Consider the following 27,540-nt stretch of genomic DNA (forward strand, 5'->3'; position numbering starts at 1 on the left):
CAACAGTAAAAATAGAAAAGAGTGCATAAAAACATAAAGTAAGATAAGCTAAGACAGAAAAATATTCAAGAATTGCTTGAAATCACATTTGCGCAAGGCTTGACTTTATCAATACATTTAAAAAATATTAATATTACTTTATTCAGTAAATCCTACCAACAGAATTGTAAGCTGCAAAGAGATTTTTTATTTCCAATGTCTGTTCTTGTGTGTAAATACATAAATGCATCGATAGTCATTCCCAAAATGTCATTTGGACTGCAACTCATCGATAAATCTTTAACTTTTCTGGGGGGTCGGGGAGTTAGCAGGATTAATTGTATGGTTGATAAAATAAATCAGTGACAGAAAAATGCCTGTCATAAATTATGAGAGTCCGAGGTAATGTCTTAAAATTTCTTTCTTTGTCTGACCAGTACAGCAAAATCTGAGGTGTTTCTATAAATCAGAAAAAGCAGCAAACCCTCCAGTTTGAGGACCTGGAGGCAGTGAGTGATTTTTTTTTTTTAAATTAGTGAATAATGGATTATCAAAATATATCAGATTTCAAAATTGTTGACAATTCATTTTCTGTCGTTTGAATAATCAGTGAATTGACTAATCATTTCAGCACTGATTATTATGAAGGTATTCCACAGAACATTAATATAAATTTTGCCAATATTCCCCAGGCTTTTTTATATTGCTAACTGAACTGAATGAATCTGAAACACTGAATTTAAACAATGCAGATGAAGCACATTTTTAATTCGTTAAAGGCAGTCCACAGTGACACATTGCATTACACAACCAATATGTAAGCTTTCTATCATAGGAGAACCTGAGACTGTCACCTGCAGTGAACGGAAACGGTCTCTGCATTCTGGGCAATAAAAGGCTTATTTAAATGAAATTAAAATAGAAATTTAATTAAAATGTGCTGTTGGTGGTCACCTTTTACCTCAAAGTAAATGTCCTAGTTATTAAGCAGTTCATTAGGATCACAGCCCCCCCATAATAAAGCACACATTTGAGACATTTTTGAGTAATGAGTCATGTCTGCGGCGCTTTGTGTCGAGCAGGTGTTAATTCTTTGGTGGCCTTGTAATTTACCAAAGATTTGAAGTGTAGAAAGATTCAGAGCCATAAAGCAGCGACCTTGTGTGAGAGCAGGATTTTACTGCTTCTGCATTGCTGCAGCCCTGAAAAAACTGCAACTCCTTTTTGTGTTTGCAGCAATGCAGTGGCGCGTTGTCTTTTCCCTGCAGTCTGCAGCAAAGACATCTGCATTATCATCAGAATCAAACATGAGCGAAATACACAACGTTTTCCGTCAAGTGTCGACAATAAATTAACTAAAGATTCTGTAGACAAAAGCATTTTGCATCTTCAATCAGGAGCACACTATACATCCAGCTGCATCTGCGTTTGCTCTGTGTGTGTGTATGTGTGTGTGTGTGTGTGTGTGTGTGTGTGTGTGTGTGTGTGTGTGTTTGTGAAAACCGAAATTAGTGTGCACCTGGCATCCAGGCCATTCTGCCTCCTCTGCACTCATTAGGTCAACTGTGTTTGCATGGCAAATTTTTTCAAGGGTCTCAAAGTGCTGCTTTCACACAGTGCAAAGTGGTTTATGAAAAACAACTTTTCCATAATTACAAAATGCTTGTGTACTGTGAAAACAAACACGGCAAGTTAATAAATCAGTCTTTATGTAACTTTTATTTACCCTTTTTTTACAGACATACTTTAAGAAATTAATATGCTGCAACTGAAAAATTAAGGATCAACCATAGAAAATGTGCTCAGAACTCATGAAGCAAAATTGAATTTGGTGACAAATCAACATGCATTTGCAACAAAAAAAATAAGGAATCTGAAGTCATAGAAAGCTGAGCCATATTTTCTGAATGAAAAGGATTTTAGACTGTGTCACTGAAAAAAAAAACCCTGTAGGGTTTGGAAATTGCTGCAGTGTTATAGAACAAAAGCATGCTGGGAGGTTGCGTTCAGTCACAAGATGGCAGCAGAGGACAATAAAAGTACAGCACAGTGAAGAAGTTTGATGGTCTGATCCAATTGTAAATATTGTAGAGGCTGTTAACAAAAAGGCCATGCGCTCAGGTGATCTATCTTCAGATAATTCTGTATCAGGTCCTCAGCTCTGGTTAATTTCTACAGTGTCAGCACACGTGTAAAAACTTACAGTAGCAGCAGGATCCGTGGTTGCTACAGTGCTGATACGGGCTTTTTCCTTCCTCTCGTGACGGCTGTGATCCCAGGGCCTCTTATTGCGAAGAATTTCTGCGGCAGTATACTTGCTGATTGCTTCGTTCTCACTCCTCACAACAACCAGCTAAGACACTGCCAGAGAAACACCCACAGCAGCCACGTCCAAGTGTGTGTCCCTCCGTCTGCCTCTCCCCCAGCAGGATCTTGAGTGGTATTTGCCGTACACTTCCACCTGTGCGTCTGGCACACTTTTCATGCCTGGCTTCCTGGTGATGGTGGTTGGAAGGCAACAGCCTCGCACTAAGAGCCCCCCGAGATGGTGTGGTCTTATGCCAGCAGCCGGAAGCTCTATAAGAAAAGTAGGAGATAATAATTGAGTAAGAATTGGTCCATTTAATAACCTTATAAATTGTGATGTAAAATAAAATAAATGTGTCTTTTTAGGAATCTTGAATTCAGATTTAAAAAGGCGGCACCCTCCCAGGCCTAGCTCAGTTTTATATAACTGCATTGATAAGTCTACGCTCGGCTGCCCAGAGTGACCCAAAGCATGTTCCCAAACAGATTCCTGATACTCCTCTAGCCTTTTATGCAGCATCACTTTAAGTGCACACAACTTGGGCAAACACAAACACCCCCGAACTAAGAATAGACTTACCATGACTCATGATTTTGCAACAAAAAGCTCTGTTTGACTTAGCTGTCATCTATCCGTGTGTGGCTATCTGTTCACACGAGTACCACAATATGCATGTGCCCGTGTGTTTATGTACGTTAGGGACTAAAATCCCCCTTGCTATCAGTTGCGTTTGCTCGCTGCAGTGCTATTTTGGGCCGGCTGACCACTCCATACTGTCCTCTCCCTGTGGACTCTGCTTTGCTGACAGGACAACATGGAAACCAGAGAGCAATCTGCAGTCACTAGCAAATGAAGGAACAGAGGGAATTATGGAGGAGATAGAGAGGTGTCAGGAGGGATGTTTAGATGACATACAGTTGGACAAACGTCCTCTATTGAGTGTATCTTCACTGTCCGCAGCAAGGCTATTTGTAGCTCTACATGTCTGCTCTTGGTGCATTTTATGACGCATTTTTGGTTGTATAACTGGAAATTCCTTGCCCGATGGCTGGTTGGAACATCTTGACCTTATCCAATGCAGAAGAAAAAAATTTGATACTTCCAAGAAAAATGTTTGTGATGCTCTGATGCTGATACTAACACTAAATATTTATTTGCCTGCCCCCATCTCACACGCACAGACACAGGTGATGCGCACCAACAAACACAGAAACCCCTCTTCTTGACCTGCTTTTAGTTTGCCAAACGGCTGCATCTGTGTCCCTTTGTGTGCCGAGCCAGGCGCTGCCTTCACTGAACACATGATGACAGGAATTCTTTGCTGCTCAGGGCTTGATGTAATCCCTAATACAGGATTGAGGAATGCCAGTGAAAACAACACCCTGCTTGCTAAATGAATGACTGGCTGCCTCGCTGCATCACACAGCAAACAGCAGCAGCAGGAGCAGCAACGCGCCTCGACTCACAAACCTGTCCACAAATATGTTTCAGGCCTCAGGCTGGGTTCAGCTTCCCTGACAGAATGGTGGCTTCCTATTTCGGTACTATCGGACAAACAAAAAAAAGACAATAAGGTAGTGGGAAATTGTTCACAAATATTGGTGCGAGGGGTGGAGGAATACTGAATGAATTAATTTAGCTTTTCAGGTTTGACAGGTTTTAAGTCATGTTAAATACACCATAATTTAGACTATTCTTTTTGGTTATAGTGATATGAGTAGGTATGGGCTTAAATATGGATATTACGGTAACATACAAATAGCTTGCAATTTATTACATATATGTCCTAAAATAGGCAATATTTATCACATAGTTAAAGTGTGATGATGCAGTAGCAGGATACTGGTGCAAATATAATTGAGAGCTCAATGTGGTTATGGCTGCTACTAATATTTAATTTAATTAATCTGCCAATTATTTTCTCAAATAAATGATTGATCGCCTTTCCTTAAATCCAAGGTCAAGCGTCTTGTTTTGTCCGACCAACAGATAAATATTCAGTTTACCGTTGAATAAAATGAATGAAAATCTTTGCAACAGAAAATGTGTAATAAGGAAATGTTTTTACTTGAAAAATTACTTGAATGGTTTATCGACAACCAAAATAGCTGCAGATTCATGTTCTGTCAATTGACCAATCGTTTTAACACAATAAAGGTTGATGAATTTGATAATGTGGAGTTATATTTGACAGATGAGTAAATAATAACATGGTCACATTCTTAAGCCCCTTTACTTACTTTAATCAGATAATTCCTTTCCCCTCAATTTGAATCATAGTTTTGTTCACTAATAATATTTCAGTAATTTAATGTTATTTTACAAATAAATATTTTTGCATTAAAGCAACAGTTGGTAACTTTTATGAAATAACATCTTATCATATTTGCTCAAACTGTCAACACATTATTATATGAGACAGATGGTCTGTGAAAAAAAAATCATGTTTCTCCTCTTTCGTTTGCTTCTAATGGTATTTGCTCGGATCGACCGTGGTGCACCATAAACAACCAATCAAATACCAGGGGTCTATAACGCAGCTGTCAGTCATGTCAATCACGGCTCATGAACCAGTCAAACTGTCAAACGAGCAGCGTTGATCAAATATGAATTCATATTTTGTAACTGCATTGCCCACTTTTAATATATTTCCTCAAATGTTTTTCTAAACATATTTTAGTGTACTGTATGTGATCCGGCTGCCATGTTGGAAATATTGGAGCAGCACACCAAGCACCGCCCACCAGACCAGCTTTTTTATTTTACAGCTGAACAGTACACTAAAACATGTTTCTAAAAACATATGAGGTGAGAAATAGGCAATGCAGTAACAATATCATGATTCCTATTTGATTAGAGTTGCTGAGTTTGACAGTTTGACTTCAGTTCACAGAATGATTGACATGATTGACAGCTGCTTCAGAGACTCCTCCGCTCTGATTGATTGTTTTTGTTCATGTGCAGTAATGCCATTATGAGAAATATGACGAGGTAGAGAATATGATTTTTGTTTTTCACAGATCAGCAATCTGATGCACTGCTGCGTAGATACTATAGTGACAGTTTCAGCAAATACGACAAATGTAATTTCATGAAAGGTGCCAGCTCCAGCTTTAAGATGACCTGAAAAACACGAGTGCAAAGTGTCAGTAAGTTTGACTTATTTGGTTTGATGATAGACGATCTGTTAGAGAATGATTTCAAACAAAATGGCATTTTGGTAATGGTACTGACTTGACACACTGTCAGAGTTTTAACCAAAGGGGTGCCACACTCATCACACTCATGCAGAAATGCAGTGCTTCGAATGTTTATTTTATTTCATTTTTTACACATATTTATTTATTTATTTATTTATTATGAGTTGATATTAGTCAATTTATTAGTATTAGAGCATCAGAGGTGTCACATCTACAGTGTCAGTGTAATAGTCCACAAAATGCAGTGTCTGCTTTTGACTGGCATTTGTTTAAGTAACCATGGAACTCTCGCATGATACACTCCTTACAGGCAACACTTCTCTTCAACAACACGGTACATTTATCGTCACATCGCCAGAAAAGAAACACATACACACACTATATTACACACCCCAACCCCAGACTCACCTACACTTCCTGTGCATGCTGTGTCCCTCTGCTGTCAGGCCTCACACACTGAAAAACACTCACCCAGCCACCAAACACCACCCCTCTGCACTGCACCTCACCTCCTCCCTCCTCTCTGCTGTGCATTTCTCGGTTGTTCCAGTGTCAGCTAACGACGCTCAAACAGTCATGCTTCCCTGCTCCAGTCCCGTTCCACAAACTTATAATCTTACGGCTAACAATGACACCAGTATTTACAGTAGAGCCATGTTTCTGAACAGTGCTACACTGACACGCGCTATGACTGTACGCCTGGTGCTGGAGCTTAGCCTCCCCTAAGGCTGATGTAGTAACAAGTATTGATCTAGCTTTTTAGATATTTTCATTTCAATTTAAAAATTCAAAACCACCACTTGAGGCATTTTAAGTCGATAGAAAATGATCAGAAGTAAGATATTTATTTTCTACCCTTTGTTTGAAAGTTTTTGAACATTTTTTGGGGAGAGAATCGGTTTCATAAGTATTCACTTATCAGTATTGTATGTCAAACTGCAGTGTGTTAATAATTCAGCGGTTTTGAGTCTTACCTACTGCGCGCACTACCCCTGGTTACCAGAAAACAGAGTTGCCCCAGTAACTATCTGCAGGCTTGACGACACACATGTAAAATACACAGATCATAGTACACAAGACACTAAGTGATTATCATTCAAGTCACTTGGATGATTAATGTATTTGAGTTTTGACAGGCATATATGAGACTTTACTGCGGAGCTAATCAGTGTGACAAACAGCAGAGTAAGGTTGTCTTTATCTGCCTTTCTGTGTACAGTATGTGTAATCGTGCTGACTGTATTTAACCAGATACTAATCAGTTGTGAGAAACTCTGAACTCTTTATCTCTTTGGTCTTTGCTTTTCAGGAAGGAGAGGCGGCCTGCTGGGTGTCCTGATGTGGACCGGCTGAACAGAGGAGAAAACAACAACAAAAACAGCTGTCCTTCCCTGTGAGGATCAAACTATGGTCGGACAATGATCGTGGACTCCCCGGGGACTTGGGAAAGGGTCACTGGTGGTGCTCTGTGTGTGCAGAGGTTAGTGTGCCACTGTGTGATTGCTAACTGTGTGTTTGGGCGTATCACGGTTCTCTGCAGTCAGTTACCTTTTGTATAGTTACCATGGCATCATGTTAGCATCAAGACTCGGCTTTGGACGCCTCCAGCACTTAGAGCTGCACACTTCAAATTAACATTTTCTCATTTATACTTCAATCAACTAACAGACCTTATTAAGCAGATCTGAAGGCCTCATTTCAGCATATTTTGATGTCCCCATACTAATTAGTGTTTCTGAAGTTTTTACTCAAAGTAAAGGAGCGCTGTGCTCCGCTCTGCAATAACAATTAACCTAGACACTCACAGAACTGCTCACTTGCAATATTATATGTCAGAGGCTTTTATTCACACACAGTTTTGACACTCACCACCAAGCAGCTACGGCAGCAGTGGCGCTCCTTCATCCTCGCTCGTCCTCAGGGAGTGCACTCTGGTGTTGACATCAACAGGAGTGTGTCCACGGGTGCAGCAGCTCATTGTGTGGGTCACTTCACACTGGCAAACTGTTGACCAGGAGCCTCTCTCCCTCTCTCTGCTTCACTCAGGCTGCACAACAAGTCAAGGCATGTTCCAACACGCCACCAACAGCCTGACCGGGTGTATGAGCCTGCTCCTAGACCAGAGGGGGAGGAGCAGAGGATCAGAGAGGGGGGAAACCCAGAAAAAAAAACCCAGCATGACTCAGCCTGCTGCTTCAATTGGCTAGCACACACAGCTTTTACTTTGAGCACTTCAACACATGAAGGAGTTATTATTTAAAGGTACATTAAGATTGACTCTCTGTGTGACATGAAGATTTCTTTACAAAAGCAGAGATGATTTGAGGCAAAAAGTTTTAAAGAGAAGAGCACTTTTGAGTTGGACTGACTTGTCAGATCATCTTTGCTATGTCATAGATCATAAAGAAGTACGGTTTTCCTGCAGGCAGTGACTTCTTTCTCTCTTCACCCTCTCGGCCCAGCGGGTGGAGGCACTTCACAGTGCTGTCTGTCTTTCCTGGCTAACACAAAAAACCTCAGTCTTCTTTGGTAGAAGCTGAATGGATGCAAGTAAAATTAATATCTTAAAATCAGCTACACTTTTTTCCCATTCATAGTTTTATTAGAAAGTCGTCCTGTTTTCTCTTTACCACGGCAGAATGAGCAGTTTACAGAAGCTGAAAGCGGACACCAGCACAGCATACTAATGAAAGCTGCTGATTCATTAAATCATTTTACACAGTAACCCACAGTAGGTCACATCAATTACAGCTGAAGACCATCAGTATGAATTACATGACTGTGAGAATCTTAGGGAATGCATTAGCAAAGATATGGAAAACCTGTGAAATATTAATATTTTCCTGGATCTGTGATGTTTCATGTCAAATATGAATTTAAAAGCAACTTACTGATGCAGCCTAGTAAGAATCCCATACGTGATCCAGCACAGAGATATATACAAATGTATATTCAGTCTATTTAGCTACTGACACATTTAATTGTATTAAATGTGCAGAATCATCACCATCCATGAGTGCTAATTATTCAGAGCTGCTCTGATGCAAGCGGGGTTTTTTTTTTACTAGAGGAGGGGTGATGCCAGTTCATCACTGCTGTAGTGGAAGTTGATCACTAGGCAGATTCTGGGTGCAGCGGCAGGAACCAGCTCAGCAAAACTCACCTGCTACAATATGGTCTCAATCTGGCTTCCTGAGCATCTCTAAAGCACTGTACTGTACATCACTGGTGCTGCTCTCCACTGCAGCCCGTCAACAGACTGATGACCTTATCAATGAAAGAGCAAAGTCACTATGATGTTACGCCCAGAAAGAACTCAAAGCACTTCGCTGCCGCTTGGAGGTTTGTCTTTTTCCCCGCTGACAGCATCTAGAGAAGCTGCACAACTTTGTAAAAGAGCAGAGGAGGCGTATTTGCCTGCAGATAGTTGCTTTAATTTATTAGAAGTGGTGATGCGGCACGGCACTGCACAGCAGCGTCTTGACAAAGTGCCAGCAGTAGTTTCACCAACTGAGTTGGTTCTTAATTTATGGAAACACAAGCTGATGATCTGTTTGCACGGGAGTGAAATATGGACAGTCGTTGAGCTAGCCCACTCATAGGAAATTATTTTTCCGCACTTTAATAGCTAAATCATCATGTAAAAGTGTAATTTATTAATCTTCCAATCTGGGACATAGACTGCAGCTCAGGCCTCACACTTGCATCTGTGCAAGTTGTGAGGGGGGGTGAGTTGGGGGGGCGAAGGAGCCCCTAGCCCAGCAAGTTCAAAGCTTGCTGCATTGATTACATCATCGGAACTGGAGTGCTGGAACGGGACAATGCACCATCGGGGGGTGGGAGGGGGGGGTAACCGGCTAATCTCACCATTGCCTCCCTGTGGAGCTCCATGAGCTCCGTGTATGTGCGTGTGCGTGTGTGTGTGTGTGTTTATTTCTTTCTCCTCTGTCTCTAAACTCAGCTTAGTCCGGTCCAGAGTGAGACGGCCTGCTCTCCCTCACATTTACCACCACTGTGTCACGTGGCTGGAGGACTGTCTGTGTCTGAGAGAGAAGGATGTGCATCCTTGTGTATGTGTGTGTGTGTGTGTGTGTGTGTGTGTGTGTGTGTGTGTGTGTGTGTGTGTGTGTGTGTGTGGATGTGTGTGCATGTGTGCTATTAGAGGCCAGCACTGCAGGAACTCAGCTGCTGCAGGACACTGCAGGATTGCTGCTCTGCTGCTGGCTCACTGGCTCTTGCTTTTTTTTCTATCTCTCTCCTCTCTCTATTCACTCAGGCAAATTGCTCAAGGAGGATGGTGAGAGCATGTGCTGCATACTTTTTCAGCAGGGGAGAGGGGGAGGAGGGGGGAATGAGTGGAGGAGAAAGGAGGAGGAGGAGAAGGAGGGGTTGGGGGGCAGCAGAATCACAGAGGTGCAAAGCATGCCGGTGAGGCGCTGTGCTGGGCAACTGTACCTCTGAGAGAGACTACAGTAGAGAAATTGGAGACGAGGAAGGAGGAGGGAAGAGGAGGAGAGCGGGTGGGAGGTGGGGGGAGGGCAGAAGTGAGGTGCAAGGAACATCAGGTGAGTGCGGCAATTTCCTTTGCTGGCAGTGCAGCACCCACCCTCAGTGAAAGTGTGAGCAGGAGAACTGCAGATGTTCCAAGATGATGTCAGGCTCCGGATGTGGCGCGGACCTGATGTACAGTTTGCAATCACTCTGTTCCCTCGCGTTCGCATGCCTGCCTGCAGTGGGGAGAAATCCAAAGGCCAGAGAGATGCTTTGGACTTCTGCCTCACAAAGCTGACGACGCAGGGCCGCCTTTTTCAAGGTCTTAGCACAGTTACCTGAGGTGAACTCAGAGCTGACCGTTCCTGCATACAGGCGAGCTGACCTGGCGGGATCCATCATCCAGACCTCCCAGACAGGTTCCAGAGCACATTTTGAACACTGACTCACTTTTTTATGAAGCGTTTTCGCCCACTAACTATTTTTACATGGCCTTTGAAAAGGCTCGCGGTTGAGCGTAGACAGTGCAATATGGCATGGAAAACAAAAGTAGCAACATCGACTTTTAGAGCAAGAGAGTTGCTGAGATACTGCTGCTGCAGAGATATCACCAAGCGTACGCGTATCTCTGCTCTGAGAGATCTTTTTGTTTCTGCTTTTATCCAAGAGACAAACAAAAGCATATCACAACGATTGCACAAGCACCACACTACTTTTTCTCACACAGTTTGCGTTAAACTCCCAAAAAGAATCATAAAGAGCTGCACCCTGCCTTGGTGTCCACTTTTAGGATGGCTGAGAAGTCCTAGTAGCTAGAGCACAACTTCATGACTGCACCACAGCTCCCCTGTCCCATGCAGGCCACTGTAGCCTCATTCTCATCCTCCCCCCATTTCCAGCACTCACCGACATCCTAAGAGCACTGACACAATGGATCCTTCTCACCGGTGTGCAGCATCATATTCACAGGTAACACATGCTGCTTAATATAAACCCACAACTACCAGAGAAAAGTAGAGAGCTGTGTCTGTCTGCACTCTCCTGAAAGCTAAATCAGCAAAGATGAAAGTCCCCTCTAGTGGAAGGAACTCTTTGCATCCTGGTTAGTCTTTTTGTCCTTGTGTCAAATGCAGAGTCTTCTCCACCAGCCGCTATCTGACACGCCGGCTGCTATTTCCAGCCTGTACCATGTGTTAAACATGGATGAGGGAGCAGTGGAGCCTGACTGCTAACTGACTGGCTGTCTGGCTGGCTACTGCCTGGTTATTACTGGTGCAGAGGAGGCTGACACTGATGAGACAGAAGCAGCCGGGAGCTCCAACACTGCAGGCATGCACACCGATATACGTATACCAAGTCCTGTAAGGCTGATTTAAGAAGTACAGCATCCTATGCAAAGACATAAGGAGGCAACATAAAAGGTGAATAAGACCAGAGAGGAAATAAATGTTTACCTACAGATGAGTCTCGGACGGCATCGTTCACGGGGCGGAGAGGAGGAAAACTTCTCTGCACTCACTCTGAGCCTCTTGGTTGCTGGTGATGTGCTTTCATGGCGCGGCAAAGTTGACTGCAGCATTGCCTCCTGAACAGAATGACATTGTTTGCACTCTCTCTCTCCCTCACTCCTCCTCCTCCTCCTGTACGCGCTCGCTCCCCCTCCTCTTCTTTGCACGCTTGCTGGCAGCATAAACTGCACAGCTCAGCAGTGTTCCCCCACTGCCGCAGCAGATCCTGCATGAGCTCTGCGTATCTGAGTGGGATGGGACTTTTAAAGGGGAACGCAACCTCCAGGGTCAGTGTGTGTGCACATCCTTATTCTGCCCTCCTCTCCTCTCTGTCCTCCTCTGCAACACCCCCACCCCCACCCCCCACCAACACCCGCGAGAATCATCAATGTAAAGGACTCCTCACAAGAGAGACCCCCTCCACGCACACATAACTCTCCATCCCCTTTTATTCATTTTCTCACTACAGCAAAAGCTGCTTTGAGATATGAGTGTGTTCAAACCTTAGTGAGGAACAGTTTGCTCCACAGAGAGGCCATCTCCCCTGGTGTGCTTTGAAACTAGTCACAATATCTCTGAAATGTAATTTCCTCTGAAAATGATGCCTGAAAGGGTTTCTGCTGGTATGAGTTGCAAAAAAAATGTATTTAAGACAATTTAATTTAAAAACATGTACCTGTAAGATCAGAGAGTGTTACACAGCGTCAGGCTAAATTAAGGAAATCACAGACATGGTCACCGTTTTAAAATCAGAATAATCGTCACCTGTGATACAGTAAAAAGAAAAAGTGGTTAATTTATTTTACCCATAAGAAATCGTTAAGAATCACATTTTAACAACGTATGTCAAAAAAGCACGAAACATGAAACACACCACAGGATTTCTGCACACAGGTCACCACAGCTTTTTGACAAATGAGCATTAATCATGCGATCAGTCATTGAATGGCGCTATTTGAAAGCTGCTTTCTCAACACAGGCTCAAACTTTCACAATTCCCAAAGGAGCAAAACCTCCTTCAGTAAAGTGAAACGTCCTTAATCTGCAATCCCTATTACCTGCCTTTCATTACCCAAGGTGCACTTCTCTACTGGTGCAATTCTGCAGTGCGCTAAAATATAGAAATGTCTTGACCAACGGAATTTGTCTTTTGCGCGTTGCACAACTCTGCGAGAGTGAGATCATCCATCATTTAGTCAGCCAATAAGGTTGAACTTCTCTTTCTGCAATGTCTTTACTTCACACAAAAAACGCACTTGGTGCTACGCGTCCCCCGCTTTCTGTGATGACGTTTTGCGGTGCGCTGCATGGGCTTTCGGATGGGTAATGGTGGCTCCATTATAAATCCTGTGCATTTTAGGCATCAGCGTCTTGGCCAGTCTCTGCAGCAGTGCAGCTCTCTCTGCTTTCACTGCAGGAGCCATGCTTTTATTTTTTTTACCCATGACTTTGTTCCCTCACTTGAACCTGATGATTTTTTTTGTCCTCTGGTGCAAAATGAGTAACTGCATATTAACCCTGAAGCCATCAAGACAAGGTGTGTGCTTACCTGTTTTAAGCACATTAGAGTTTGTGTATCATATCAAGGCTTTCCCCCCCTATTAGCTTGTACCTCTGCCCTTATAAAAGACACCACTGCTGGGTCAGATTGCTGAATCAGCAAAACTCACATAATGGAACATCTCTGACTACTGGGGATCAGTTAAACGAGGCTGTCCATATCCGTCAGTGTCAGTGTGAATCATAGGTATGCATCATGTAAATTATCCATCAGCTGAGAGCGAAACATCTCTCCCTGCATGTACGATCTGCATGCCTCAGTCTGCCGAGCCTTGCAGCATCTGTCCTCTCCTCTGTACTCTGTGACACCGGGGAAAATGCCCCCGCCAGCATATCCCTCACATAGCCAACGCCGTTCTCAGTAATGGCATCCCCTGTGATGAATAAGCCATGAGGAGGGGCCCTTTTACATGTCCTATTAGATTACCTCCCTATGCTTTACCTGGCTACTGTCACCTCATCGCCTCTGGCTGCGCACTCTTCTTAATATTCTCCCTGGTTAGCCCGGCCAAGGGCAGAGTGTGTAAATGTGTGCTAAGGCTCATAGATCATATGAGAGATTTAAAGTTGAGTCATCTTATGCAGTTCATTGAATGTGTACATACACGGCTCTCACTCATGTTTATGGTTAGCGTTAAGGTCTGGGAAAACTGCCTGACGATTAGCTTTTTTTCCCCAGTTGATAGGAAATGTTTACATAAATAAGTGATTGATTTTTGTGCCGGTATCAAACCGGACGTTATGCTCAAATGAAAGAAATGGGGGTTATCTATCAGGGATGGACAGTCTTGACATGTGCAGATAATGGAGTCGAGTCTAACCACTGGCTGGTGAGTTTGCGTCTTTTTTTTTTTTTTTTTCCATTCACAGCCCATTCCTCGGCTCCATTGATCTGTCCGGAAAAGATAATAGACACATTGATTCACAAGCTCAGCAGCTTGCTTTGGTTTACACATCAATTCAGACTAATTCTCAATAGTCCTCAGTCAAGGAGGAGAATTGCCTTGACTGACGACTGACTCCTGGGTCTTTTGAAACTGTAGATTAAAAAGCGGCGCTGTGAAGATTTTTCCGTCTCTTTTGGGCGTACAGCATAGCGGAGTTTATTTCTGAAAATCTGACGAGATGTAAAATAAAACAGAATTTCAGCGTGCATGAGTGATTAGGTGGTTATAAAGAATATTCTCAGGGGAAACCTGACATTGCCAATGGAAGCTAGCAATGAATTAACTTCACAAAAACTTTCTGTCTGTGCTCACTTCAGACAGTCTGGCACAGAGATAGACTGAATGATGGGATCCTGATTTTGTCGAAGGTGTGTGGCGTGTTTCACTGTGCCAGTGCTTCTTTGTTGACCTCATTTTGTAAAGCTGAGCAGATTCCTCCCAAGGCCAAGTGGAGTGAAAAAGACACATTGTCAACAACAAAACAGGCCAAACCTGGTGGTAAGCACACAAACTGCTCTGTATTCAGAATTGTGAATTCATTATTCCACAGATCATTTATTTCACCAACAAGGAAACACTCTTTTCTGTTTCATCAAAGAATCACTCGCGACATTACTCATCGTGATATTAAAGATCCTGTTTTGAAAGGCAGAGCTCGATATGTGAAACATATAAAGTGCGAGGACTCATCAGCTTCTCCCTCAGTATGAGAGATAGTAGTAAAAGGGTCTATGATGGATTGGCATTATGGTGAGTGGCTGAACTTCTGACAGCTGGCTGCTCTGTTGTGGCGAATGAGCAGCAGCTCCATCAGCTGTCGGTGTCAGCAGCAGCCAGTTTGCTCTCTACAGAGGTGTTGTAGCAAAACATAACGTACAGATCAGCTTTAACTCAGGGAGACTGCAGCCTTCATTAGGCCTTCACACACTCATAATATCAATTTCAAGCATCCCTGTTTTATATTACAGTATAAAAAGAAAATTGTTCTGTGACATGTTTTTGTTTTGATTCCCCTTAAGCATTTTTTGTATTTAAAGGGATAGTTCACCCCAGAATCAAAATAACATATTTTCAATTTGTTGAGATTTATCAATCTAGACTGTTTTGGTGTGAGTTGCCAGTGTTTTAGATATTGGCTGTAGAGATGTCTGCCTTCTTCCAAATATAATGGAAATTGATGGCACGCCGCTTGTGGTCCTCAAATTGCCAAAAAATACTCTTGGAAAACTCAAAAGCAATGTCTCTTTCTAGAAATCATGACCAGGTTACTCAAGATAATCCACAGAGTTGGTTGTGAGCAGTTTCATGAAGGAGCTATTGGCGGCGCCACTGGCCGCGCACATGTGAGTTGTCGACGGTGACAACGTGTGTGACGGCTTCGTTGAGTGTACCAAGTGCAGCACAATGCTGGTATATGACAGCAAAAAGTTGGGGACCTCGACACTTAAGAGGCACATGACGAAGGCTTGCCATGGAAAGAAAGACATGAGTCAGCTTTCAACATCCACGTTCGTATCCTTAAAAAAACATGTCGGGTTTAAACCGGGCTTGGGCTCATAATTACAGTTAAAGGGACGGGCTGGGCCGGGCTCGGACAGAACATGCACGGGCTCGGGTGGGGTCAGGCTGGATTTTTTGGGCCCGATCTAAGCTCTACTGTGATTGGATGGCTGAGTAAAAAGCTACAATGACAAGCACAGCATTTTTCCAAAGTTGAACATTTTTCAACTCATAAAAAAGACAAAAAAAAAAAAAATCAAACCTGCAGCATTTAGCGCAGAACAGACGTCCAGCGCCTCATCACACTGCTTCGGTTTGTAGTGAAGCAATGTGTGGTGCTCCCTTTGCTTACAATTAAAAAAATACACTGGCCTCAGGGAAGGAAAAAAAAACACTTTGATGGACACGGCCCCCTAATGTTTACATCTCACGCTGTCATGAATAGATGCACGCTTCCTTCTGCACAACGATGCGAATTGCAGGTGTAGTACTGCGATTTGCAGGTGTAGAAAGAAAATAGTTCCTACATGAAATTGCTCACAATAAGGTCTGTGGATTATCTTCAGTATCCTAGTCATGATTTCTGGAAAGAGACATTGCCACAGACACAAGACACAAGCTGAGTGCCATCTAGTTCAGTTATATTGGAGAAAAGGCAGACATCTCTACAGCCGATATCTCCAACACTCTGCAACTCACACCAAAACAATTTGGACTGATAAATAGCACTACAGGTAAGAGGGAAAATATGAATTTCTAATTTTGGGGTGAACTGTCCCTTTAAGGTGAATGCAGTTACATGTGCACCTTATAGTGCAGGTTAAGTAAATATTTCTCTGACTAGAGAATAAAGACTTTGGACTTTGTGTTCATCTTATCTAGATACCTTTAAAACACACCTGTAAATATTAAGTGTCACGGCTGGACTGCATTTCTTTACACTGAACAAAAAAAAACATACAAAATGATCCTCTTAAAAACACTCAAGGACCTGACTTTGATAAAAAAACATCCTTCACAGGGAGCTGCCACAGTCCATCACTGTAATGCTTCTCTTTTGTTTTTTTCTTTAAATGAAACATTAATTTCGTGTGATCGTAAGGCTGAAAACAACTTTGTGTTTAATAGAAAATGTTCCACTCGACTGAATATGGTTTCTGGTGTTATTTGTGTCAGTTTCATCTGCAGTCGGCTGGCAGCTTGTTATTTTGGTCTTTTTCCCTGCTGCATTGTGTTCTGCGTTTCAGGTTCTTGGAGGAGTGTTGCATATCCTCCACAACAATCCGTGTCATCTGGAGATATGTGTTGACTCCTGGCCTACATTCACTACTGCCATTTGTTACCGTCAAAAACAGGTATGGCACACGGGGACAGAGATAACTTATGGGCTCCTCCAGAGTGGCCTGTTGATGTCTATATCTGCCTGTGAAGCATTTCAGCAGCAGCAAGAGCAGCAGCATCTCCGGGATGATTCCTGACATCTGCACCGTCTTCACCAAGATCCCAGAAACTCTACGAAGTCTGCTGCTTAATGAGAGAGTCGTAAACTGGAGGAGCGGACTCATATTCAGAGGTAGTGTGGCAGAATGAAGGCATGACATTTGCATTGAAAGACGGGAGCCAACGATGTAATGATCGTGAGTTTGTTTCAATGTACTTTTCTTGTCTAGCAGTCTGCCCCAACCTTGTTAGTTGCTGGCAAATATTTAAATGTTTATAGATGGTCTGCAAATATATACTTTAATCTTAAAAAAGGCTCAGTCACTTTAGTTTTTCGTGAGCGTTACTCAAACAGGAGTGAACTGTTGTGTTTAGAGCTGGGGGCTATGGAGAAAATTAAGGATCACCATATTTTGGTAGAAGAATCCTTGATATCAATATTGCGATAATATTGTAGGGTTGACTATCGGTGCTTTGCAAAATATGTTTTTGATAATCATCAGTAATGTGGATATAATGACTAATAGGGAAAGGCAAGGACAGCTAGAACAGTCTGGTAAGTTCAGAAAATTACATCACTTTAATGTAATATTAAAGTTATTGAACATTATGGCACTTTTTTTGCATTATTGATCATACAGAGAGCAAAATTATTATATAAATACAGTAATTATTGTACATCTGGCAGCGCTGCTCAGAACAGGCTGTCCATTGAGTCAATATAATGCAACACAGCAGGTGGTTTTAAATATCAGTGCAAATACCTTAATATATTGTAAAACAACAACTACATGATGTGATTTTTTTCACAATCAGATGGTTCTGTTACATGTAATTTTGTGTGCCCCATGCCATGATTAGGGAGGTACTGATCTGATATGCTGGAGTAATATCAGCACAGATACTGACCTTATTAAGCAGATCAGGTATCACAATTGATCTACAATAAATACAGTGTCTATAACAATTTTGTGTCTCTGCTATGAGTTACATTCTTACAGCAGGTCATTGACTCATTTTACTTTTTTTTTTTAATAATTCCAGTGAGGTCTAAGCAGTGTAGAGCTGCAACTAACGATTATTTTCATTTTCGATTAATCTGTCGTTTATTTTATCTATAAAATGGCAAAAAATATCAATCAGCGTTTCCCGAAACTTAAGAATACATCTTCAAATGATTTGTTTGATCCACGACCCAAATACATTCATTTTACTGTCACAGAGAAGGAAAGAAACCAGGAAAAAAAACACATGTAGGAAGAGGGAATCAGAGAATTATGATTTTTTTAATTACTCGATGCAATTAATCGATTATCAAATTAGTTGGTGATTGATTTGACAGTGAACATCTAATCGGTGAATCGCTGTAGCTCTAATGCAGTGTGTTGTACAGATTTTAATTGTGGGAAAAGGGGAGCTCTTGTGTGCAATTGGTATTCTGTGTAGATAGATACTCTGAGTTGGGGCTTTAGCATCAGGAAAGAAAAAAGTTGCATCGATGCATTCCCAGCCATGATGATGAAGGTAAATTAAAACAAATCGTCACTTTGTTTTTGTGTCTCTGAAAGGTATTCCTAACTCACACTGCCATCTCATCAAAGAGCTCGCCTCTCTCGGTGGGCTTGATATCACAGAATATGGGGGTTATAACACCTTCATCTACAGCAGCCTGCAGAATAGGCACAGGCAAGAGTGAGTTTCTAAAATGTTTTCATGACCTCAGCTCCATTATTTTTTGTGGCTGATGATTAGAATAGAAACTACGATATGCATTTCTTTGATTTATGTTCATAATTTCTGTTCACATTTTTCTCTGCCGAACAGGAAGGTGTTGCTGCTGCCAATTTCCACTCTGGACGAATCCCACGCGGAGCTCGTTGACACACACTTGCCTTACGGAGGCAGCCAGGAGAGCCTCAACCACGTGAGAGCCTGTATCCGCCATCTGCCAAACCACTGTGTGACGGATGAGACGGGCCGGCCTGTGTCCTGGATGCTGTCTGATGAGCTGTGTGAGCTGAGGATGGCTTACACCCTACCAGAGTACAGACGGGCCGGTCACCTCCTGGCTCTGTCTCAGGCTCTGATCCGCAGGATGGGCTCTGCGGGTTTACCCGTCTACTGCCACGTCAACCAACAGAACCAGGCCACCATTAACGCTGTGACCTCACTCGGCTTCTCTACGTGTCCCAGTATGGAGGAGATCTCAGTGCTGCTAATATGTAAGGACAGAGTGTGAATGAGCAGAAATAATAACAGTAAAGTCTAGTTGGATGATTGAAACCACGCAGGAAAAGCAATGTTTTATTGTAGAAGTGGAAAATGTAACAGCTGCTCTTCTTGTTCTGTGATTTCTGTTTCCCTGCAGTACTCAGGGGATGCAGCGCTTTAGAGAGTTTAGTCCATTTCTGACAGCGAACTGCAAGTAGAACAAACTCAAAAATAACATTTTCTGTGGCTTAAGGGTGGATGTGATGAATACGCCAGCCGTGCTCCTTTTTACTCTGTAAAAATGTCCTTCATTGTGAAATAATGCTGTTCGGACAATACAAGACTTCAGTTTGACTCTGCGGAGCGTGCCGAGGTAAAGACCCCCTTCATCTGCAGATCACCCAAAGAGGCTCTCGTCCACCTGGGACCCCTCCCCGGAGGTGAGCTGATCCACTGCTGATTGCCTCTCTGTGTTTTAGCAGCAATGCACCATTCAAGTCTGCAGGCAGGCAACTTGACAAATGAGCAGCGATCTGAGCAGAGGGGATGCTCGTACTGCACCACACACTCCTGTCCCATCCACATCCCCCCCGTCCCGCAGTGGTGCACCTCTTTTAACTGACACCCTTTCCTCGCTTTAAAGTGCTCTTCTCAAAGTCACACAAGTAGAGTACACGCTAAGTACATGCTTACTAATGTGTGTGCATCCAAAGACGTGGCTAGAAGAGTGAGTTAATATGAGCCTGTATATTTCTAGTGCTGCTTCTTTATAGAAATGTTGATCTGTGTTTTAATCAAGTTGCACAAATTACCATATCCTTTTAATACTTCATATAATTAGTGAGTGTTTCATGTTTGGTTTGGAATATTATTAATCATCTTAAAGTAAACTTGTAAATAGAGCTAAAACAAGTCAAGTCAGGTTTATTCATACAGCATATTAAAAAACAACAAATGTTGACCAAAGTGCTTTACAACGAGATTAAATTAAGCAGAAAACTGTCATAAATAAGACAATATGAGTAAATAAATAAAAGAGTAAAATATCTTGATTAAATTGTAATGCAAACAGAATTGGACAAAAACAAAATGCAATACAAGCAAATGAAAACAATTTAATTGGCAACCATTTTGATAATCATTCATTTAAATCACCTTTAAAGCAAAAAAGCAAAGCATTTGCTTGTTCCAGCTTCTCCAACGTGAGGATTTGCTGCTTTTCTCTGATTTTATATCACCGTAAATTGAATATATTTTTCAATTGGACTGTTAGTTTGACAAAAATTTAACATCTGAATTTGTCACCTTTGGTTCTGTAAAACTGTGACAGGCATTTTTAATTATTTTATTAAATTGTATAGACTAAATCAGTGATTCCCAACCATTTTCCTTAAGGGACCCTTTCCTTTTATTGAGTAACTTATGACCTCTGACTAAGTGACATATTTTGTGGATATTTCATATCATATTTAATGCATAACGACAACAGCACAGAACAACTGATAAACTGTACAATAAGCCCAGATGGTGAAAACAATTACTGCAGAAAGTTTGTGAATTAATTTTGAGCAGATTATTTTCCTGTGATTATTACATTGGAGAAGAGTTTTCCTGATATTGTTAGGAACGTCTTTATACGGTTATGTTTTTTTGTTTGTTTTTAAAAAAAATCATACATACTTATAGGCTTCTTTTTTTCACATATTCATTTTTCTTTTTTTCTCCCTGACTCTCGGCCATTGTTCTATCAGCTCTTTGTTTGTTATAGCTGAATAGTTTTCTAAAGCAAGACGAGCCTGTTAAGCACAGAGTGAAGGTTCTGTGAATATAGCTTGTGTTCAGGTCTTCACTATGTCCTTACCCTGAGAGACTCTGTAATAAGTTCATATCTTTAATAATAATCTAACTTTTAAGAATGAAATGAAGTAAATGCTGAGACATAAGACTTATCTATCTATCTATCTATCTATCTATCTATCTATAAATTTTTTCTTACACCAGCTGTCAAACCTTAGCGACCCCTAGAGAGGTCGGGACCCCCAGGTTGGGAACCAGTGGACTAAAATGATTAAGCAGTTAATTGAGAAAATAGTTTAATTATAGAGCTTAATCGATACAGCAAATGATGGTTAGCTGCAGCACCAGGTGTAAATTCAGTGCACTAGACTGAAGATTAACATTTTGTGTAAAGGTTAAAAAATAAATACAGGTCAGTATCGTAGGAGTGAATGATTTTCTACACTCCTTTGTCCGTGTGCTCTACTCTAACTGAGGATTATTTTTATAACTGATTTCTGCTTTACCAAGCTGGACTGCACAGGTCTTATATTGCAAGCCGTCTACTGAAATATGAGATGTCTCCTCACCTACAGCTTGAATCTATTTGAGTGCCCAACCTCCAATACAGTCAAAGAGGTGTAGGACGATAAAAAAAAAAAAAACAGCATCAGGAGGGGTTTATGCAGGCTGCATCAGTTGCAGATCTTTACTCATCCCAATGCAGATTCGTGAGTCAGCTAAGAGGCAGAAAAAAAACTGAGAACATGAAGTACCTGACGGCTGAACTAGTTCTGTGGCTTCATCAGTATGTTGCCTGCAACTGCAACCATCACTTGAGGACAGCATCCACCCACTGGTCCTCCTCAGAAACTGCATCTCAGATCAAGTGAGGAGCCGAGTGTCTGACGCAGCATGCGATCATTCACCTTGGCTGCAAGTGCTGCTCGGACTTGCCTTGGTGCTGCTGTCCACACATAACCCCCACCGACACCCTCCACCTCCTACCCCCCCATAGAGGCAGTGCACTCTGCCAGCCGTGGAGTGGGACGTACTATCGATCCTGCTGAAATGATGGTTTCTAAAAGGGAGGCAGTAAGCATGTCTGCGCTCCCCTCCTCCACTGTGGAGGGGCCCTGAGATATCACCAAGCTCAGCACATTGCACCATCACCGCATGGGAAAATGGGATTTTCACTGGGAGACGAGCTGATGGGAAGGTAATTTAAGCCGCCGAGCTATGTTCCCCACCAAGGATGTAAAACGAGCCATATTACCTTCAGACGCCTCGCACAGTGGACAAATAAGGTCATTTTAAATGTCCTATTAATTCCAGTCCTTGTCACGGAGAAATCAGATGCCAAACGGGGGGGAAAATCTGCATGAGTGCTGAAGTTAAGAAGGAAGTGAGGAGAGGGAGGATGTTCATTCAGTAGGCACCCATTCATCTTTGCAGCTTTTAACACTTGTTCAGGATGAGCACGTGTGCCGTCATGCGCCTCATGTATTGTATCACTCTGTAAGCACTGTTATTCTGAATGAGTGATAAATGAATGAAGTGCAGCTTTATGCAGACAGTTAATAACCTAGTGTGAGGCTCTGAACCTCAGGCAGGAGGTGTCTGATCCAGAGGAGCCACTAGATGGCAACATTGTCCTAACATTTACCAACACTCAGGTGAAATTTGGTGCATGTGTATGCAGTGACTCACACAGGGCTGCAGATTTAGAGGAAATTCTGAGCAGCCTTTTATAGTTGTGAGTGCCTGCTACACAAAATAACACTAAATAGGAGCTGACAATTATTCGTTACAGGGAAAAAATGACTGTGCTTGTTTCCATTTCCTTTTATGAATGAACTGTATTGCTGTAAAGGAGCTCCTGTTACTGATGACATTTGCTTGGAAGATGAGGAGTGACTGCATCAGTCGTCCTGCTCATGAAGGTCACGCGTGCAGGCTGCATCATCCTTGTCAGTCCAAATCTCCTGTCAGTCACCATACTCGACATTCCCCTGGGGTCACTGTGTCAGTCAGCGGAGTGTGATTTTGACTTGCTGAGCAGCAGTGACTGACGTTTAGGATCTCCACTCGTCTTAACGTCATTTTCTGCTTTTTTGAAACCGTGTCAGCGAGGGACTGCACGGCCTGAAGGTCAAGTGTAACAGCAAAGTGTCCCATTGTGTCAGTGTGTGAGCAATCATGGTTCACTGGTGCTGTCGATAATGTCATGCCCCAGCTGAAGCTGGTCATGTAGGGTGTGTGTGTTTGTCAGGAAACCAGACATATCTATGAGCTCATGTTTTGTTTGTGTGCGTCTGATCCCTCTCTAGTGTTGTGTCATTTGTGAATGTGTCTTTCAAAAGAGTGAATCTTTTGAGCAAAGGAGCTGAACTTCCAGAGAGTCCGCCATGTTGTTCTACCGTAGCCCAGAACAAACAAACCTAACCCTGGCCATTGTAGGTCACTAAATCCTACACACTAGACCTCACAGAATAACCACAAAACAAATTCATGCTACAGAAATGAAAACCTGATACAACAAGAATCTTAAAGTGCGATCTGAGAGAGCAACAACCCACCATGGAGGTTTGTCTCAGTGTGTCTCAGTCTCTGTGTCTTCACGGCTCAGTGTGGGTTCGTCCTTGTGTATGACTTGTTCATCGGCTCAGTGTCTGTGCTTTGTGCTACTGGGTTAGCTCAGTGAACAACAATCTCTCAATGAGTGGCAGCTCTCGCTTGTTCTTCACCTCAGTGCATGTGTGCCCATGAACGACTAGTTCTTCAGCTGAAGTGGAGTCTGAACGAGAGTCTGGAGCAGCGTCTCTTAGGAGTTTACCTGGCTCTTAAGCACGACTGCACACGCACTATACACAAGCAGGATTTTAGATTCACGCCTACCTGCGAGTCGAGTCGCAGGTAGGCGACCCCTCTTTTAAGGGGAATTACACCCATGTTCAAAATCCATACATTTATTCCTATGGTCTAAAACAGTGGTTCCCAACTGGTGGGTTACGGTCCAAAAGTGGATTGTGGGTTCATTCTGAATGGACGGCAAGTGACTCGCAAATGTGTCAAGTTTGTAAAAAAACACACCTGATTTTAAAGTACAGTGAATTACTGGCACCGAGCATTTATTTTTAGTTGCTGTTTCCTGCTGTAGAGTGAGTGACTAACAGACAGCTGTTGACAGAGACGTCAAACTAGCTTGATGACATGGCCAAACGCACGTATGACGCTGAATGTATTAAACTGTGTGGACCCTGTTCTTTTCGGCACTAAAAACCCCTAAATTAAGCTCAGCTGTGGGTATAAAAAGACAACAAACATTTTGTGAGTCCACAAAATCAGACTCCCATTAATTGTCTGTGGAGCAGCTCCAGACTTTATACGTGATGACATCACAACTTTGAGACTTACCTCTGTGGTTTCTGGTTTTAGAGTAGCTCATGTTCAGAAATATTGTATGAAATTTCCCGGGCCATGGAAATATCATACTGGAATTCTTAAACTAGGTGGTGTTCCCCTTTAAGAGTCGTTCAAAAACAATTATTCGTCCGCGAATGTAACATAACTGCGACCCTTCAACTAAGGATTTAAGTAAACCGTCTTGCCTTAATGTCAGACTAACACAGACGTGAATAAACAGAAGTTGATGTGTGATGTCCTACCTGACCTGATCAGCATGGGAGCTCAGAGCTCGGTGCAGCCCAGGTTACTCATTAAAAGGATCCTGTGCTAGTGATGCACTGGACTGAAGTTAGTTTTGTATTGGGAAGAGGCTGGTGGGTGAGTAGTTTCTATTTCTGTCCATAGTGTATAATAATAATGTATATACAGTCTGTAGAGAAGACAATGAAAATATGATTTTATTATAATTTTCTGCTTCTGTTCTGTAAATGCTGGTCAAATGAAGGAATCTCTTTATCTATTTTTTTTTTAATAATACGTGACATTTCAGTATTTGATTGGATATTTTTATGTAGGTACAACCACATATTCTAAATTTAATAAATACTGTTATCTAAAATGTAATGTGCATCTGTGTTTCCTTTTTATGCAAATATAAACATGCAATGACAGTTTTAAAAGTCAATAGTCTTTGTCACCATGAGCACCTTTTACATGAAACTTTATTATTGATAAAAGAATTATTCATGATTTATTGTCATTAATATGAGATTATTTCAAGTGTATGCTAGATGATATGGTTGTTTTACAGTGCTCCTGCTTTTTCATTACTTTATTGCGATTGCTATTATGTATATTTGTGTACCACTGAATGTGAACTCAGGGCATTGCTGTAAAAGAGCTTAATGCTCAGTCAATTTGGCCTGAATAAACACTGGATGATGACTATTATTATCATTAATATTATTATTATTATTATTATCATCACTAAAATGACACAAGGGGTTTTAGGGTGATGAAATCATTTGAGAAAAATTATGTTAAAATCTTTTGAGAAAACCAAAAAGACAAAACATAAATACCAATCAGAAGTGCTAATTAAAGAAAAGAAAAAAAGAGTGTGAGGCCCTTTGCATGTGAAGTGTTTGTAAATGTGACCTAAATCTTATGGAGGAAAATTAAATATATTTAATTTTTCAAAATTATAGTATGCAAATCGTAAATCTAAATTTGGACAATCCGCTTTTTCCATAAAGGGCTGTCAACTAATTGAAAACAGACTGATAACAGATTTAAAATCCTTCACAACAAAGGTCAGGTGCTGGCTAAAAGCAAGGAATGTGGTTTTATTGTGCCTCTATTTTAGGTCTACATGTAAAAGTCTAACTAGGGGCAAGAGCTGAAAATTAGCAATAGCAATAAACTGTGCAACACATCAGTCCCATACTCTGTATTGGAATTATGTTAAATTGCATTTTCCCTATCAAATACAATAAACATAAATGCAAATAATTTTAAGAAAAATTTAAAATCAGCAGTGAAATTAAAATGTGTTCATAGTTTCATTAATAAATAAACAACCACACACAGAGAACATAACATCTGCACAAACTGCAGTACCAACATGAAACCAACTTCGCTGAGACCGTCAGTAGGGAGGTCCTAATCTAGCATAGCAGCTGGGAGCATTTGACCACGTGATGCGAGAGATGTTAGCGAGCAGCCATCATCATTTCACCTAATTCATGTCCAGCCTGAAATGGTAAAAGGTAATTAAGACGACAAGGAAACTGAAAACTACGATGGAGTAGGTGAAGCTCGTGAAGCCTCCTCCCGGTCTCATCCACTGTGTTGTTCCCCAACTTACCAAGGTCTGTTTGCTGGGTGCTTTTCAGTCCCTTCTCCCCCTGCTCTCTGCTCATATGGTGGCTGCCGACGCGCTTGTTTCGGTTTCTGTGTTTCTCTTTACATCACATTTACATACTCGACATCGACAACAACACCCGCGAAGCGTTGTCACGAGCCAAAGGTCCGGTTCTGGGGCAGCGGCGGGTTGTTTCGTGTCTCCGCTCCTCGTTAACATTAGCCATGTTTTGTTGCTGTTGATGCTAACACGGTTTGTGCTGCTTGTTGTGTAACTAACGTTTCGAGCGCGGTCGGTCTTCAGGTTCAACTGAAACAACGTTCCAAAAACCGACGGTTGGTAACGTTCGACTCACGCGCTGCTCCTCTCTGGGGTCGCGCGTGGACGGTTCCACGAGACGGGAGCAAACGGCTACCTGGCCCGCGACAGTTTATTGAAGATTAGGCTGCTTTTACATTAGCTAGCATGACAAGCTATTATGGGTTAACTTGTCCAGAAGGCCTTCATACTCTCAATTAGCGGTTTATTAGATATATTTAACGTTAATAATAAACTACAATACATTAGACAACATATTTTACTTTAATTAAAGTTAATATAAGTTTATGTTTAGTTTTAAAGAGGTGTTAATTTAACTTTATGGCCATGTTGGAGGCTGTAGCTAGCCACTGCTGACTTGTATTGCTTCCATTATACCAATACATCAGTATCCTTACTGATGTATTTTCACCAGCCATTTTTTACAGTAAGAATAGACCAATTAATGTAATGTGTAACACTTGAACATCATTGTAGACTACACCCTCCACAATGACCTGTCCCTGTGAATATGGCAAACCCAGAAAATTTCACCTAAGCCCCTTTAAAGCCCCAAACATATTTTTAATTTGACCACAGGACATTTAAATGACTGTATTCTGCGCAACACTTTAAAGCTTTGTACCCAAACAATGCCTTTGGTTAAACCTTGAGCTTAATGTACTCAGCAGGTCAACAAACAAGCTAGAGCTGAAGTTCAGGTGGGCCCGGTCTAAATTGGGCCTCACAATACAGACAAGTGTTTCCTTGGCTCAGCAAATCCAGCGAGCCCTTCCTCTTGCATTTTAATGAGCTCCAAACCAACCCAGGGGCCCAGGAACCCCGACCAGGCCAAGCCAGGATCCCGGTCCAAATATATCCCTCCACAAGCCACCTTTTAAACTCCTAATGGGCATGTTTGTTTTGAAGTCCAAGGTAAATGTGGGAAGACCTTCTCATTGTTGTGTTAGTTTTGATTTAGTTGAGCATGTTGTGTGCGTTGTAAAGTGGCCCTTTGCCACGGAGGGGGGGGGGGGGGGGGGGGGGGGGG

General features: G+C 42.0%; 2 protein-coding genes and 1 long non-coding RNA gene across 5 annotated transcripts in view; 2 read left to right on the top strand and 1 right to left on the bottom strand.

Annotated features, from left to right (window-relative positions):
- Positions 1-1,679: 1,679 nt before the first annotated feature.
- On the bottom strand, positions 1,680-8,134 carry LOC126403470 (uncharacterized). The gene is made up of 2 exons (XR_007571317.1): positions 7,357-8,134; positions 1,680-2,556 (listed from the first exon to the last, which is right to left on the bottom strand). It is a non-coding gene; the product is annotated as an uncharacterized LOC126403470 (long non-coding RNA).
- LOC126403469 (glycine N-acyltransferase-like protein 2) lies at positions 5,679-23,807 on the top strand. 3 transcript variants are annotated; one of them, XM_050066152.1, is made up of 6 exons: positions 5,679-6,967; positions 16,741-16,848; positions 16,925-17,066; positions 18,502-18,625; positions 18,758-19,155; positions 19,302-23,807. In XM_050066152.1, the coding sequence occupies exons 3-6, from the start codon at positions 16,961-16,963 to the stop codon at positions 19,343-19,345; spliced, it is 672 nt and encodes a 223-aa protein (XP_049922109.1). In that variant the 5' UTR covers positions 5,679-6,967; positions 16,741-16,848; positions 16,925-16,960; the 3' UTR covers positions 19,346-23,807. The 3 variants fall into 3 exon arrangements, with proteins under 3 accessions (XP_049922109.1, XP_049922110.1, XP_049922111.1); XM_050066153.1 differs by lacking the exon at positions 5,679-6,967 and having other exon boundaries at positions 16,035-16,848; XM_050066154.1 differs by lacking the exons at positions 5,679-6,967; positions 16,741-16,848 and having other exon boundaries at positions 16,856-17,066.
- Positions 23,808-25,997: 2,190 nt separating this feature from the next.
- spsb1 (splA/ryanodine receptor domain and SOCS box containing 1) overlaps positions 25,998-27,540 on the top strand; it is a 9,450-nt gene continuing 7,907 nt past the window's right edge. Inside the window, exon 1 of the mRNA XM_050065968.1 lies at positions 25,998-26,199. The gene's annotated coding sequence lies outside the window, so the exon portion shown is untranslated. The remainder of the gene's footprint in view (positions 26,200-27,540) is intronic.

This window comes from Epinephelus moara, chromosome 16 (genome assembly GCF_006386435.1).
Source record: "Epinephelus moara isolate mb chromosome 16, YSFRI_EMoa_1.0, whole genome shotgun sequence".
In the NCBI taxonomy this organism is placed as follows: Eukaryota; Metazoa; Chordata; class Actinopteri; order Perciformes; family Serranidae; genus Epinephelus; species Epinephelus moara.

Bases quoted from the DNA above. Each gene is read 5' to 3' on its own strand.
- LOC126403469 (XM_050066152.1), top strand. From the start codon at position 16,961: ATGATTCCTGACATCTGCACCGTCTTCACCAAGATCCCAGAAACTCTA. The intron at 17,067-18,501 runs GTAGTGTGGCAG...TGTCTCTGAAAG, and splicing joins GAGCGGACTCATATTCAGAG to GTATTCCTAACTCACACTGC. The intron at 18,626-18,757 runs GTGAGTTTCTAA...TCTGCCGAACAG, and splicing joins CAGAATAGGCACAGGCAAGA to GAAGGTGTTGCTGCTGCCAA.